Source organism: Chelonia mydas, chromosome 6, assembly GCF_015237465.2.
Source record: "Chelonia mydas isolate rCheMyd1 chromosome 6, rCheMyd1.pri.v2, whole genome shotgun sequence".
In the NCBI taxonomy this organism is placed as follows: Eukaryota; Metazoa; Chordata; order Testudines; family Cheloniidae; genus Chelonia; species Chelonia mydas.
The window spans coordinates 74,089,649-74,105,993 of record NC_051246.2 but is presented as its reverse complement, the minus strand read 5'-3'; the positions used below and the strand labels follow the sequence as shown (position 1 = coordinate 74,105,993).

The following is a 16,345-nucleotide window of genomic DNA, read 5'->3' as shown; positions in this document are numbered from 1 at the left end:
CAGCCCATCAGTTGATCCCTTTCGCTGTGATTGCATATCTATAGCCCTTCACTGAGGTTTAGTTCATTTTCGGCTGAAGAAAAGCCATTTACTGCCTTTGTGGTCAGTAGTACACCCAAATGATTAATGATCTGAGTTTGCCATGGTTATGCGTGATTGATGATCGGGGGTTTGTAGAGAAACCCCATCTCAACCTTAACTCTAATGTCACAATAGCAATGCTGTAATATGGAGAAAGTTGTGGAAAAGATGAGGGTCCCACTTCGTCAACTTTGACATTGGGTGACCGTCACACTTTCAAGTGCTCGGTATGCAATGGACATCCAGGTATCTACTTTTCTCTTTATGTTTAGAACTTTGTGGAACTGAATAAGGGTCTGCTTTCCCTCTAAGCTGTGCACGTGCACACAGATCTTAAACCCCGCGCACACGGCGAAACACCGCACGCACTCCGGCTTTGGCACGCAGGCTTTTTTTTTTTTTGCTTCAGCAGCGGCACAGAAGAAATTTTTTGCACACATGGCCTGTTAAAAATTAGAGGGAACATTGAATGAGAAGTGTTACCACTTTCATCTATTGGATATAACTATCTGCCTGGAGAGCACAGAATAGTTTCATCACAGCTGGTGGACTGGTGTCCTCATTTTATTTACAGTGTTTCTTTTTCATTTCCATAGCAAATGTATTGAATTTAGCAACTCTGGTTTTGACTCTTCTCAGCAGAAGGGGCACTGCTGTGACTGATCGGTTCAGAGGCAGAGGAAAGGGACTGACTCTATGCAGCTGGAGGCAGCTGTTGGACCTCCTGAGGGCACAGAAAGTTCAGGATTGGTGACTTCTGCCTGTTAATCAGACATGGAAAGGAAAACCCATAGTGCCTGGCTTGGCGGCAACCTGAAACATAGAATAAGCATTCACTGCAGGATCAAATAACAAGAGAAGGTGGATTGGGAAGGGGCAATTCTTTTAAAAACACAAATATCTTCAATAATTAGCAAAGGTAGGAAGACGTACTGTGAAAAACACATTAATGGTGAATGTGATTCAAATTTAATGTAAATTGTTTCTCTTGCTTTTAGTTATATTTTAGTGCTGAGAGAAAGTGTTGAATTGACAGCCATAGGCACAGAAAGGGCTGTGAAGGTGTAACAACCCTCCTCATGTGTCTCAACCATGATTTGGAGGGACTATACCTAAAATTGAAACAAATGATCAGTCTCCATGCCCGGTCAATCTGCAGAGATTGCTAGCAAGGGTGCCAGCTGTGATGGTGACTAGTGATGTGGACACCTGTCCATTGGGAACTGGATTGAGATTGCCAGCTGTTGTTGTTATGGTTTGAATGTATGTCTAGAGGATGCAATGAGTGCATTTTATAAACAAAATATATATAGCCGAAAACCCAGTCATCAGATGCAAAAATTTCTGGTTCCACCTGGGTTGGATTCTAACTAGAAATGGGCCCAAGCTGTGAATTTCAGATCCACAATCAAATTGGAACTTCCCTAAAGTGTGAGGTTCAGGTCCATTTCTAGTTCAAGCCGGTGACCTAAAAGCAAAAGTCTAAGTCTGACACACTTTAAAAGTTTCCCTTTTTAAGGCACCAACCTGTGCTTCAAGTTAGCATCTGAATGTTTTTCAAGTCCAGTTTAACTCGCATCTGTAACTGACTACTGATGACAGATTTCAGAGTAGCAGCCGTGTTAGTCTGTATCCGCAAAAAGAAAAGGAGTACTTGTGGCACCTTAGAGACTAACCAATTTATTTGAGCATAAGTACTCCTTTTCTTTAAGTGACTACTGAAGGTATCTCATCTCTGAGAGTAAGCCACAAGTGTAAAATGGGGAAAGGTACAGAAATTACTGTCAGCTTTACTAGGCTTGGAAATGGGATGCCTTTGGCAGGAGGAATCCAGAGTATCACCATGTACGCACAGATCACAGGAGTGTATTTAAATAGGGAGTCCTTTTGTATTAATCCTGGACTTGGCAGCAATACAAACATCAAGGAAGTAATTGCAAGCATCAGCGCAGTAAGGAACAGGAAGACATTGAACAAATCTCCAAGCTGAGAGAATGAGAACTGGGACCCCTTACAGCTCGAAGAAAGCAATGTGTTAAGTCTCGAGTGATGCATCATTTTAAAGACTCACCTTGGCTTTGTTGTCCATAGTAACAGCCAGCTGCATCCTCTTCCCCATCCTGAATGTAAACATATGATCTGCTTCCTCCTCATCTTCCTCCTCGCTGCCGACTCCAAACCCTGGGCTGGTGGGGCAGCTGCTTCCCCATTTTTCACTCACCACCCTTTTCTCCTGAAAAGCCAATTGGTCTGGTTAGAAAACAGGTCCTTTTGGGGTTACCAGTGTGTTTCCATTTTAGGAACAGCTCTGCCTCAACAGCTGGGAGAGGGCAGCTGTGGAAATGTTAGGACTTGCTCCATGAGATGCTTTTCGCTCCCATGACAATACCATAACATTCTTCCAAAGACTGAAACAACAGGCACTTTGTCCGATTAGAAGTGAAACCCACAAATCTAAGTGGGTCTGGAAAACCCATTGCACTTACAAATCTGACATTTGAGACTAAAATGTCAAAGATTTAGGAAACAGATGTCGTCACTTTCTTGTTAACGCTTACAGCTAGATTGTGCAACCCTAACTCCTGGTGCTGATCACTTATTGTTGACACCAGCAGACTGCTGGTGTGAGTAAGTGCTCACCATTATAAGGGTTGGACAATCTAGTCCACAAAATGTTCAGTTTCTGGTTAATAACATCTTTCATCTCCTGTATGAAAGGGAAAAAATGGTGCAACAGTGCAAGCCTACAGTAAAGCAAGGGCCAGTGGGTTGCTGGAAAGAGGGGAAGGCAGTCTACAAAGAACCTAATAAAGTAATTGTGTGAACAATCCAACATCAGAGAAAAGAGACCAGGGTATGTTTGGGCTACTTACTCCATGAGCTCTGCTGTCATTGCGTTCACTTTAACACAGGGCTGCATGCTTGTGATGTGTTGGGCCTAAAGTGCTGGGAGGGGTGGCTCAGGCCATGAATTGCCTCCTCTCTAATCCTGCTGCTAGTGAATGGGAGGACTGTCTTTTGGTGATTTGTTTAATCCCCCTCTAGACCCAGAGATATAAAAAAAGACTGAGACAGCCCATGAGTTGCAGAGTTTGCATGGGAAACCCTATCAGAAACCATGCATGGCAATCCTTAAGGGCCACTTTATTTGCTTGTTCTTAAGGCTGACCCTTGTTTAAGGGAAGGAGGGAGAATGCCCTGACCTATGATATTTTCTTCTTGTGTGTGTTCTGCAGGTAAATCCATACCTTGATGCACATTTGGAACTCCTGATTTTCACCCTACAGCAGAGATAAAGCATGTTTATTTTGGATATATGTCTGTGACTATGTTTGCATTAATGTCTGGGAGTTCATATACATGTGAGTGTGCATATGTACAGGTACACATATCTGCTTGCTTGTATTTGTGTACATGCTTGCATCTGTGGGAACAGGTTTATGTATGCAGGCTAATGTAGATCTGTGCATGAATCTATTCGGAACACTTAAGCCTTTTGGGGAGTGGTTAGGTTCTGATTCCTGATACTCTGAATGCCTGTTGTACATGCTGCCTATTCCAGAGATAGTAGCTCTGAGTTCATAAGGAAGGGATTCTTTAGTGAGACGTTCACTGGTACTAAAAGGGAAGCAAGACTTACATTATGGGCCTTGGTGATAGTAATAGTCAGACCATCCTGCTTGGGTCTCCTGGAAGTGACAGCCATCCCCTCTTGCTCTGCTCGCTTTCTGTCCTCTTCTATTTCCTGAAACAGTCAAGTCCACATCCAACATCAGATCTTCCAAAGGCCTGTGACAAATCAAACCCACTCAGGCAGGGAGAGGAAAGGGCCATGAGCTTTGCATGTACAACAGCAGGGGGCCAGAGCCATCATAATGAACCACAGAAGCAAAGGCCAGGTGATTTCTGTGCTCACTGGGACCTCAGGCTAGGTACAGTCATGGCCCATTTTCCTAATTTGCATTCCTCCTGGGGAATACAGGGCCTAACACAACATTTTGAAAGAAAGTCAACTTGCTGTGCGTCTCTTGTCAATGCACTCTCAGCACAGCTTGTTCTCCAAGAAAGCTGTACCAGAGTGCTGTTCCTTGAGTGCACGTGCTCCCTGGTCATCTGTTATCAGCCCCAGGCCTTTAGAACTGGGAACTGTAGTCCCAGGGTATATGACAAGTAACAAGCATGTGATCTATAGGATACAAGGCTTCCTGCCTCTCCGCATCATAGGTGCTGGAACTAAGAGTTCAGGGGATGCTACCGCATCCCCTGGCTTGAAGTGTTTTCCATTATATACATGGTTTACAGCAGGGGTCTCAAAGTCCCTGCCCGCAGGCCATCTGCGACCCGAGAACCTCCCGCAGGCCATCTGTGGCCGGTGGAGGAGAGACGCATGCAGATGTGCTGCCGGCAGTGTCTGCTGCAGGTACCGCCCCCCGCAGCTCCCTCTGGCTGCGGGAGAGGGACAGAGATACCATCACTAGTCGCCGGGCAGAGTCAGTCATGGAGGCAGTGTCACTTTTTTCCACAGTGAATAGAAACAAGTCAAAATACCGAACACAACTATCTGATGCACCCCTTGCTGCAATCCTGAAGGTTTCAACTGCTCAGTCACTGAGGCCAAACATCAACAAACTGACAGGACTGAAGTGTTGCCAGGTGTCTGGCGAACACTAAAATCTCTCTGGCAGGCGAAGAATTGTATAAAGTTGTATGACAGTTTTATTATGTCTAAGAAATTCAAAATAAAAACTGCAATATAAACGTTTTCTTTTCTGAACACCCTCTTCAGTGACATTATTGGCCCGCTGGGAGGATTTGAGGACTGGCACTGGCCCTAAGGTAAATTGAGTTTGCGACCCCTGGTTTACAGTTTGGTTCAATGGCTCTCAGCACCCCCACTATAAAAATTGTTCCAGCACCCCTGCTCCCGATACATCTACACTGCAGCTGGGAGCATGCTTCCCAGCTCAGGTAGACAGATGAGTCAGCTCACTAAAAATAGCAGTGTAGCAGGGCGGTTTAGGCTAGCTGCCTGCCAGGGTATATACACAGAGGGTCCAGGCAGTTTCGTACTCAGGCAGCTAGCCCAATCTGCCACCTGTGCTACCCCTGACTACACGGTTATTTTTAGTGCACTAGCTTGAGCACAGCTAGCGTGTGTCTGTTCACCCAAGCTGGGAAGCATGCTCCCAGCTCTAGCGTAGAGGAACCCTCAGGCAGGAACAGCAGAGAGGAAAGTTCCAGAGTTGGGCAATGACCTGGGAGGGGGCTTACCACAAGGACCAGGTGGATAGCCTGGGAGAGAGACCTGGGCCTGTGGAAGTATAGGGCTCTCCATAGCAGCCAGGCAGAGAGGCTTATGGATTAGAAAACTGAGAGGGGGCTGAGCTGCAGAGCACCCCGCACTAGAGAATGAGGCTATGAGCCAAGCAGAGAGCGGATTGCTTATGGAGCCTGGAGGAGGCTCTGAGACCTGGCTCCAGGGGAAGAGAAAGGGAACTGTTTATGTTTAATGGGTTGCACTATCTCCAAGGCCAAGGGGGCAGAAAGGACTATGCCCAGTTTGTGAACTCCTGCTGCGCAGGGGAGGAACTACTTTTACTAATGGCATTGTGTCTATGAACCAGGTCCCAAGGGTGGGAATGTTACTTGAACCACATGGCGAATAGGAGGGGGCATTTTCTGTGAGCCTAGAGAGGAAAACTGAGGCCTGGATTCCTATTCCACAAGCCAAGTGATGGAGGTTAGGGAGTTGATTGACAAAGGGCTGTCAATTCCTTTCCCCGACCACGTGTGACATTTAAGCCTTCCTATAACCTTTTGTTATGCCCATTTTCCTTGCAATCTGCAGGAAGGGGGAATCCATGCAGGCTTTATATGGAAAGGAGGTAAAGTGTGGATGTCTGCTGAGGAAAGGCATGGCATTTAATCAGTCTTAATTATTCAAATCTGGATCCAAATTTCAAACATTCCAACATTTAATCTTGGGTTTTGGTTCAGCCGATTGCTGAACCAGAGGCTACTTGCCAAATTTGGATTTGGGTCCAGGTTAAATTTGAAATACTCCCAAGCTCTAAGGTATTTGGACCTTGGTTGCTGACCATCTCTAGTGCTGGGAGAACATCTTTAGCCAAGAAGAGGAGGCTCCTGCCACGTGAGCAATACTCCTTTTTCAGACTTTCTCAGCACACAAGATATTTATCCAGGGAGAAAAATAAGACATGGCTGGAAGTTCTTTCTCCTACCCTAGGTGACTAGGGCTGAAATAACCAACGGGCTAGTGAAGCCTATGTTTAGTATATGGCCTGGCATAGCGCCCCAGCCAGTCCGCAGTAATCTTAGCAGATGTTGACTGCACCACAAACGGAGCTGATTTTTAAAGATCTATCCCAGTACAGGAACCAGCACACAGAGACTGCCCCATCCCAGTTGTGCTCTTTGACAAAGCCAACACCTCTTTCCTACCTTGCCTCCTGGCACTTCCGCTTAATGTGTCAGTGCTCTGCATGAATACTTGGATCATTTAATGCAGGGCATGGTAATGGAGAGCAAGAATGCAAGGAGAGAGACAACAAAATATGGAGTTAGCCTGTTGGCCCATCCAGCAGCAATGGAAAGGATAAGGGATCCCCTGTGATCAAGGGCAGGGGAGATTGCAAAAGATTTGTTTTGGAGGGTGATGGAGGGTTCAAAAGAGTCTAGAACCTCCTAGATACACAAGAAAATGAGATTGGGGCAATAGGAAAGATAGGGGGCAAAAAGGGAGAAGCCAAGATAGATGGGAGAAGGAGGGGGAATAGAAAGCCAGAGAGAAACCCCAAGTGGGGGTGAATGGAGAAAGCAAGTTATGTAGGTGGACATGGTATAAGAAAGGGTAAAGCCAGAAAGGGGCAGAGAAGGATAGGAAAGAAATAAAAGGAGATGGCAAGAAAGATGTGAGGGTGAAGGCGAGAGAGAGAGATGGGGGATTGAGGAAGAAAAGGTCTGCCTGGTAATGTAAACCCAACTCCAATAAACAGACGGAGCTTAAACTGCTGTACATTGGCAAAGCTCTTCTGCAGTCAATGGAGCTAGGTTCATTCATGGCAACTGAGGATCTGATCCAATGAGCTCATACATATTTCTAAATGTTGTCTTCCTAAACTCATGCCCTTGGATGGTCATGCATAACTCCTTCTGAAGTCAATTGCCATTAAGCAGCCATACCCAAGGGCAGAACCTGAACACTTTTCTATGTGATGGATCTTATCTAGCTAGGTTCCACATCCCTGCCAGGATTTATTAAAATGAGCAACATTCAGCAGACACATTGGTTAGTGTTAGTGGAGATGGCTCTGACATGGGGCTGAAGAAGATAAAATTCAGGCAGGCAGTGGGGCAGACTTACCTGGTACCTTCGTATGAGAGCTTCATTCTTTTTCCGCAAAGCCAGGATTTTCTTATCCAGTTCAACATCTTTCTGCTCTTTTTTCCTCAGCACGGCATCATCCACCGAGGCAGCCTGATGGTACAAGGACAGTTTCTCTGACTCCACCTACAGCCCACAATGCACATGCCCCTACACTCTGTTTGTTTCAACGAGAGGTAGGGGGCCACACTGGGCAGAAAAAAGGAGTGGTCCTGTACCAAGTTCTGCCCACAACCAAGCTCTGTCTACTTGAAACACCAAAACGAGAAACTACTCAGAGTAGGCTGAATTCATCATAACAGAGTCGTCTCTCTCTTTTCTTATATGCTTTGATCAGCAATGAAGTAGTTAACTATGTTGATATTTAAATCATCATTGTTAGGTTTCAGCGCCAACACCCTATTCAGTAGTTCACAATTCTTTGAATTATTATGTCAGTCTTTCTCAGGCATGCTCCCCATCCAGTTTGCATTTTGATGGGTATCTTGGCAACCACAGGGCTTACAGATGTACATTTCAAAAATTCTGGAGTACCAGATAGCAACCTCTGGAACAAAGTGCTGACTTTCAGTGAGCCAGCAACAGCTAGTCCAATTTGACTGTTATGGGTACATATCAGTATAACATATTGGCCCATTTTTCTAGACTCTGCTCTAGCCTGTGTCTGAGTGAAGCAGCCAGATGAAATTGCTTAGATTTCTGAAGTGCTACATCTGTGTTTGCTTTTTTAAAAGGTGTTTTTATAATGCTTATCAGTCACTGGAGTATCTGAATGCTTCAGAGATCATGGCGAATTCACTGTTCTGCTCTGTTCACACACACAACCAAGTAACAAGGGCTGGGGGCAAAGGGGAGGGAAGTGAATGCTGGATTTGTGGGTACAGCAAGTTGACTGTGTTGGGTTTGTGGGCACTGCAAGCTTGAGAGTCCAGTGCCACCACTTTACTGCCTTGGTATCAACCTGCTTTTTAAGGCTGGACTCTATTCCCTTTGATCATATTCTGTAGATCTGCCTTGTAAGTCATCAGATATGTTATCTGCATTCTGTTATGTGTAACAGTAATAAATAACCGATAGAATAAGAAAAGATTCAAGGGACTTAGAAATGCATTTAATGAAACTATCACCAACCTCTCAATAAGAAGGGGTTAGCTTAGGGCAATATTTCACAGCTGCTGTTCTATAATAAAAGAAAGCCAGGTTGTAGCAAGACCAACACTCATCATTCCTTATGCCTTGAGCTGATGAAGGTTTCACATTTAACACATTCACTGCAGAGAAGGCGTAGAACTAAACTCCTACTTCCTGTGGTCACAACCTCTCCGTTCCCTACCCCGGGTCATAGAAAGGGTCCTCGGAACTGCAGACCACAATGTGGTTGGTTTTCCCAGCCCATAAGCTGCAAATCACTGCCTTGGCTCACTATCAGCCCTCAGTGTAGAGTGCCCTATAGGACGATAACAGTCATCCCCAGGCTGACAGCACCTCCTGCACTAACACTAGAGCATTTTGTGTTAGTTCTGGCAATGCTGCCCCTCAGAATCACACTAGTTTAGATAAGTGTTGAAAGTGCTTTCTGTGAGCCATGTCTGTGCACGTCCCCTTGAGGAGACCCTCCAAAAGCTCGAGGCATGAGGCATCAGCACAAAATCTCTCAGCAGAAAAAGTAAAATTTAAGGATCTGATCTAAAGCTGGTTTGCTTTATAGCTACAGGAATATAATTACACTAGTGGCACCTATCTGACTAATGGCCACAGAAACAGTCTAAGGCTTGGGTTTGAAATACCCAGGCCCTTTGGAAAAACAGATTCACCTCTCAGCTGGGTAGACTCAGCCCTGTATCCTTCAGAAGTAAATAAGATGAGTTCTCTATATTTTACTGTGCAGGAGTCTTTCAAAAAAGGCCTTCAAACCTCAGGTCCTGTCTGTTCTAAATAGACATTACCAGTCCCGTGACAGTTTTTGCAAGAGTCAGGGTTTATCTCAGTGTTCTTAGCCAAAAATGGCCTCTTCCTTCACCCATCAGTGTTGTGCAATAGCGAGTGCACCAGTTAGCTGCTGCCCTCCGAAGCACACAAAATTTGAACATAAGGGCAGCTGGGCCCAATTCAGAATCTGCCACAACTACAGGGCCCTGCAGTAGCATCTTGTAGATGCTAGATTCTGCCCTGATGTACACTGTCCAACTCCACTGATTTCAAGGTCTGGACAGAATTTTACACAACCAAAGGAGGTGCCATAGGGACCCGGGACCTGCTGGAACAGGTTACAAAGAGGGATAGAACCAGATGATTGTTGGAACGGTGTGGGAAAGGTGCTACGGGCCACACTGGGAGTCAGGAAAGGAAAAGCAGTGGGAGGAGGCAGAGGGGATGAGAGACCTGTAACATACTGAACTGATCTCAGACAGAAAAAAGATTTGGATTCAGATCTGGGACTAGATAAAGCTCAGGTTGGTTTTTAAATCTTTTGTGATATCCATGGCTGTGTGTGAGCAATTATTGAGAGCATATTGGCTGCTATGGGTCCTGCCTACACAGTCACTGACTGCCAGTTTCTAACTGACATTGATGTGTGAAGTGCTCTGAGAGACTGGTAGTATGCAAGGCCCTATATAAATATAAAACGACATTCTCCTCTAAGCGATCTCTTAGATTTCTATAGCACCTTGCGTCCCAAAGCATTTTTATAAACGGCTACATGAACAGTAAACAGGAATCTCTTTGCCGGGTCTTTAGCTACCCAGACAAAAGCTGGAGGCTGAGGGCAGCTGTAATGAAAAAATACAAATACAATGGGAGGGTCCAAGTCCTCTCTCCACAACTTGTGACATAGCAGATGCAGTCTCCAACACCTTATAAAATTTTAGACAAAGATTTAGTCCCAAACAAGCAAACTAAAAAAGACAAAACCAGAGGCCCCTACAGCATTTACTGAAAATTCTGAAATAACTTGTCAGTAGCTAATTCTAGGCTAGTAAAACACAAAGATATGTGCAGCAAAACCCTGGGGTCAAAAATCCCTCATGTCATTCTCATTATGCACATACGCACAGACATTAACACTTTGTTGTTAAACGTCAGCACTGGTTGATTTCAAGTGAGGCCACGTTGTCTATACACATACTGCAGGAACGTTAGACTATCACACCCACCTCCCTACCACTGTCAGGCCTGTCAAAGCCCCATACAGAAAGGCACCAGACACACAAATATGTGATTTTATATAATAATTTGTCACCCAACCTGCTGTTGAACAATGTAAGCATTTCACACTGATTGTGTCTCCCTTAGTTTTTGTCCTTTCTCTATTTGACTTTCTTTCCTTCTAGGTCTCGCTTCTCTTTTCTGTTTTTCCTAAGAACAGGCTCCCCCACACCCAATGTTTCTAAACTTTTCCTTTACCAGTTTTCCTTTCCCCTGCTTTTATCTTTCAATCTCACTCATTCTCAACCTCATCTCCTCCCAGATCTCTCTCCTCATGCCTTTCAGCTTAGATTTCCTCTAGTCCCTGGCTCCCCTCTTCCGTTCACCCCAGACTCCGTCTGTCGTCCATGTTCTATCTTCCTGCTCACAACGCACTAGAGCTAGAAACTTACTTTTTAAATGAAAGCTGAGATTCTCCTGCAGCCTCTTGATTCCTACAGATGCGATTTTAAGAAGAACATCAAATATCACAAGACTCATGATAAAATCATGACGGTGATACTGTCCATGATCTGCTGCCCACCCATCTTCTGCCCTCCCTTCTGCCCATAATGTGCTTTGCCTCAGGCCCATCAGTCTATCTTTCCCAAGGGCAGTCCACCCTCTGCCAACCAGCAACCCCCAATCCACACGTTGGCCCCCCCACCTTATCAATGCATCTGCCATCCCTAATCATTCAATTCACTTCTCGCCTCAGTTCCCTCAATCAAATCTGGCTCCCCACAACCACTGCCATTCTCCCCTCAGACTCTCTAATCAATTATCGGCCTCCAGACCATCCCTTGCCCCATTAGTCCATCCTCTGCACCTCAGCTCAGTCCATCCCAGGCAACAAGATCCTGCCAGCTGAGCCCACCATCCAGCACCCCCCCCCACAAGCCTATTGACTCTGCTGGCATCCCTCAGCCAAGCTCATCCCATTCCCCCTCCAATTTACCCACAGAGCTCGTTTCTCTCTGCCCCACAGGTGGGTTTTGGGCTCTGCCAGTGCCTCCTTCCTCCTGATAACTGGACTCTTAGCTGTATGTTGGGAGAGGGCCAATGATGGGCTCTTCCCTGCCTAGGCCCTGGCAGAGTCAATGGAGAGCCTATTCTGCTCCCCTGTGTTTCATTTGAAAAAAATGAAGCAGAAAGCAGGTTAAGTTGAACAAGTGGAACTTTATTAAACCCTGAGCAGTGCTCTATCCATATGGCTGCACTGCTTCCAGCCTAAGTCCTGGTGATCGCTGTTTCCACTGGTGACCCATCAATAACAGTCCCTTCAGGAACATGGACCCTCTGACTCTAGTTCCATTGATCATGATACATCTTCCCTGTTCTACAAACATTTTAATATAAAATTTAAAAGCAAATAATTGACATCCAGAACCCCACTCCGTATCTGTTCTGTTTCGGCCAGTGATGGCTAGCACATAGTTAAGTTGGAGTCTTGTCCTTGCCACAGACTCAGCTGGTTACATAGTCTGAGATAGTTTGGTCTCCTCAACAGATAACCACACCAGGAGTGACCTATCTCTGCCTCTGTCACCTGTCTCAAACTCTACCAAACTATCTTTCTGTGGAGTCTCCTCCTTCCCTGTGGTGTTGGCCTCCAGATGGTACCATTTCTCCATTCTACGATGATCTCTGTATCTCTGTGGGCTCCTCTGGGTATTGTGTCTGCTGGCTCATAAGTGCCTCCTGTTCTTTTGGATCACTTGTCCTTCTTGCATAGTCACCATGTATGACCTGGCTGCCAATGCATCCCTCACGACATTTTTAGTCCACTCCTTCTGGTGTCTCCCTAACGGCTGGATCCTTACAGGAGTGTCTGTCTCCAAAGCTGGTAGGTCCTTGGCTAACCTACCATATGGCCTGCTTTCTCTGATTGTTGGCCAATCTCCTCTCGGCAGTGTCTCCAGCCTTCTGTCTGCAACAGGTCTCCTCTCCCTGGTAGCAGAGTCCTTCATCCCATCAGTGTCTGTTCTGGACTGTTTTGGCATCCCGTGATAGGGTATTCCTGTGTGCCAAAAATGCTAACAAGGGACGGATCTGAAGAAGCAGCTTTGTGTAACAGTCTCTTGGCTGTTTTCACAGCTGATTCCACCCTACCATTACTCTGTGTGTATGCTGGAGAGGAGATGTGGTGGTCACACTCCCATTTGCATGCAAATTCCTTGAATTCTTCCAAGGCAAATTGAGGTTCATTGTCAGTGAATACATTGTCTGAAATGCCATATCTCACAAAGTTTGTCAGTCACTAACTTGCTTCTTGCATCAGAAAGGGCACTGACCTCCCACAAATTTGAATAGTAGTCCGCTGTAATAAGTGCTGCTTTTCCTTGAAGGTAATTCCACTCCCATCTTTTCCCAGGTTGCGTGGGCAGCTCACATAGTAATGGCCTCTTTCTGCTAGTGATTATTATATGACCAGCAGGTGTCACACTCCTCTAGCAAGGAGCAGAATTGTGTGCTCATCTCCAGTCAGTAAATACACTCTCAAGCCCATGTAAGGGAGCTGTCAATGACCAAGTGTGAAGCATGTATTTTTTTTGCATGACATCCTTACGTAACGAGGTGGGACAACAGGTCTCTGTCCTTGAAATATGATTCTGTCCTACAAACTCAGATAATCTTTCATTTGAAAGTATGCTTCTGCTCCTATTGGTAGTTGGCTTTTGTATTCTGGTCATCCTGCTTTCTCCTGACTGCCGGTTGTGACGTTGCACTCCATATGTTTTATGGAAATATGTTTATAAGTGTGAATATGATGTAACTGGAATATGCTCCGTGCAAAAGGTCTCTTGTAAAGTATCATTACAAAGCTTATGATCTACTCCATGTCTGGAGTTAGGAGAATAAGATATAAATGTGTATTACTGATGTAAACATGTTAAATGGAAGCCATTAAGATGGCTTCAGAATTAATGAACTGTGAATGGGTTTGTTTACCTGCAAGCCTTCCTGTGTACGTGTCTTCCAGCTACTAGGTAATGAAGAAGGAGGTCTTACAGTGATATGTGATCATGTCACCTGAACTGGAATCCATCTTAAACCTGGTGCTTTTCCATTTAGAAGGAGGGGTGGGGATCCAGAGAGACAAAAGATTCCTGCCTTGTGCCAAAGCTAAAAAAGGGGGTGGAACAGAACAAAGGGGGGCCAGTCATGAGAAATCCCCTAGTTACCACCTGAGCTGGAACTAACAAGAACTGCACCGGGAAAAGGATTGGGCCCAGACTAGGAAGGAGTCTAGTCTGTGAAAGAAGCTTATTGGAACATCTCTGAGGGTGAGATTTACCTGTATTCAGTTTCTTAATGTATTGGGCTTAGACTTGCATGTTTTGTTTTATTTTGCTTGGTAACTTACATTGTTCTGTCTGTTATTACTTGAAACCACTTAAATCCTACCTTTTATTCTTAATAAAATCACTTTTGTTTATTAGTAAACCCAGAGTAAGTGATTAATACCCGGGGGAGAAAACAGCTGTGCATATCTCTTTAACAGTGTTATAGAGGGCAGACAATTTATGAGTTTACCCTGTATAAGATTTATACAGAATAAAACAGATTTATTTGGGTTTGGATCCCATTGGGAGCTGGGTGTCTAAGTGCTGGAGACAGGAGTACTTGCTAAGCTGTTTTCAATTAAGTCTGCAGCTTTGGGTGCATGGTTCAGACCCTGGGTCTGTGTTGCCACAGGCTAGCGTGTCTGGCTCAACAAGACAGGGTTCTGGAGTCCCAAGCTGACAAAGAAAACGGGCTTAGAGGTAGTTTCAGCACATCAGGTGACAGTCCCAAGGGGGTCTCTGTGACCGAACCCGTCACACTGGTAGCTGGATGTTCTTTTATGTAGCCTCTTTATTTCCATCAGCGTCACTGTTAAAACTGGGAGATAGTGCAGCATGTTTATGGATTTAGTGTCCTGATCCCTTTCCCCCAACTTCTATCTACGCCTTGCTCAGGGTGTCGGCTAACACCGGTAATCATCTTGGACAATATCTGGGCTTTACCTGGTAGTCCTGGAGGTGCAGCAACATGTTTTACAATCTTTTCTGGAGTATTAAGAAGAGGCTTTGTTATAGAATTATAGAAGTGTAAAGCTGGAAGAGACCTCAAGATTTGAGACCTCAGTCCCCTGTTCTGAGTCAGGACCAAAAATACACCCAGATCATCCCTGACAGGTGTTTGTCTCTAGGGGTTTGTGGTCTAATTGCACTATTACTGGGTGGTAATTACTGGGACAGAAAATTTATCATTCCCATGAAGCACTGTCCACATCCACTGGAGCTGGGATGTCTCTGACTGCCTTGATCTTGTTGGGATCTGCTTTCAGTCCCATTGCTGTAAGCAGATGTCCAAGGTATGTCATCTCACGCTGTTTGAGTCACATGTTTTTGGGTTTAAGTTGTATGTTCTTGTCCCTATATTGCTGTAGAAAAGCTTGTAGTTTTCTGTCAGGATCTTGTCCAGCTTCTGTATCATTGCTCACTTCACCACAATGAGGATATCATCTGCAATCATTTTCACCACAGGCAGTCCTTCCAGTCCAGGAGGAGTCTTCACTGGAACATGCCCGGGGCTGGGTTTTCACTCATCATCACGTGCAGCCATCTGTAGAAACCAAATGGTGTTGCGAAGGCTGTCAGCATACTGGACACTCTGGCCAAGGGTATATGCCAAAACCCGTTCCTCACATCACAGACCCTGATTCTGTGACAAAGATTCTGGCTTTGGAAAGTTCTGACAAGATGTCATCAACTGTGGGCAGTGGCATCTTTTCAATGCCTTGTTGAGTGGCTTTGGATCTGTGGAGATGTTTGATTTACCTGGTGGCTTTTTTGCCACACCATACTGCTTACCCAGGCTATACTGGCCTCTGATACCCCTGTTCTGCAGACTTTTGAACTCCTTGCACACTGGATTACATAGTGTCACTGGAACTTTCCTCTGTTGTAAGCACACAGGTTCCACTGTGGGGTCTGCTTCCAGTCACAGCTTTCCTTCCAGGCATCTGTTGCCTTTGAAAACATTCCCATATGCTTTTGAAACTGTCTCCATGGTCCATGGGACTCCTCCGTTTACTTTTTGCACTGCAGCTATTAAATTCTGCTGCTGCGTCCATGGCTCTATTCCCCAAGAGAAGTTTGTGGCACTTACCATCCATCACCACAAACTTCAGTTGGTACCGTCTGTTACTTTTCAGGTTAGTTACCGTGAGGTCACTATGACACTTTGGCAGCTCACCCAGACCAGTAACGGGTTGTGTAACTGCCTGCCTTGTAACCTTGGGAGCCTTTAGGCTATGCAGCTTTGGTTCAGAGCCCTGACACCAGCAGCCTACCCACAGCACAAAGGTCTCTCCCTCAGCTTCCACCAGCCCAGTTATTCCTTGCAGGGGGATCCCAAGAACACTTCCAATCCCGAGTCTCCCCATAACCATCTCCCCTGCAGTTTCCAGTTCCTCTTATTGGACACTCATGGAGGTAATACCAAGTTCACTGGCTTCAGAGAGCCGGTACTCACAACAGCTTGTTAGCTCAGCTGGGGTGATACATTCCACCTTACTACACAAGACTGAGATAGTTTGCAATAAACCTATAAGTTTATTAACAGATTTAAGCGCTTTCAAGCAAGAATGGAAGAGATATGAAAGAGTTGCAAACAAACAAAACA

The 16,345-nt window shown here is 45.4% G+C and overlaps 1 protein-coding gene across 3 annotated transcripts in view; it reads right to left on the bottom strand.

The window, feature by feature from the left end:
* CCDC9B (coiled-coil domain containing 9B) overlaps window positions 1-16,345 on the bottom strand; it is a 162,888-nt gene that overhangs the window by 77,246 nt on the left and 69,297 nt on the right. For all 3 annotated transcript variants that reach the window (XM_037900487.2, XM_037900486.2, XM_027831533.3), the window contains exons 2-4: window positions 7,466-7,579; window positions 3,722-3,826; window positions 2,153-2,314 (exon numbers count right to left, since the gene is read on the bottom strand). In XM_037900487.2, coding sequence (XP_037756415.1) covers window positions 2,153-2,314; window positions 3,722-3,787 — 228 coding nt within the window. In that variant the 5' untranslated portion in view covers window positions 3,788-3,826; window positions 7,466-7,579. The remainder of the gene's footprint in view (window positions 1-2,152; window positions 2,315-3,721; window positions 3,827-7,465; window positions 7,580-16,345) is intronic.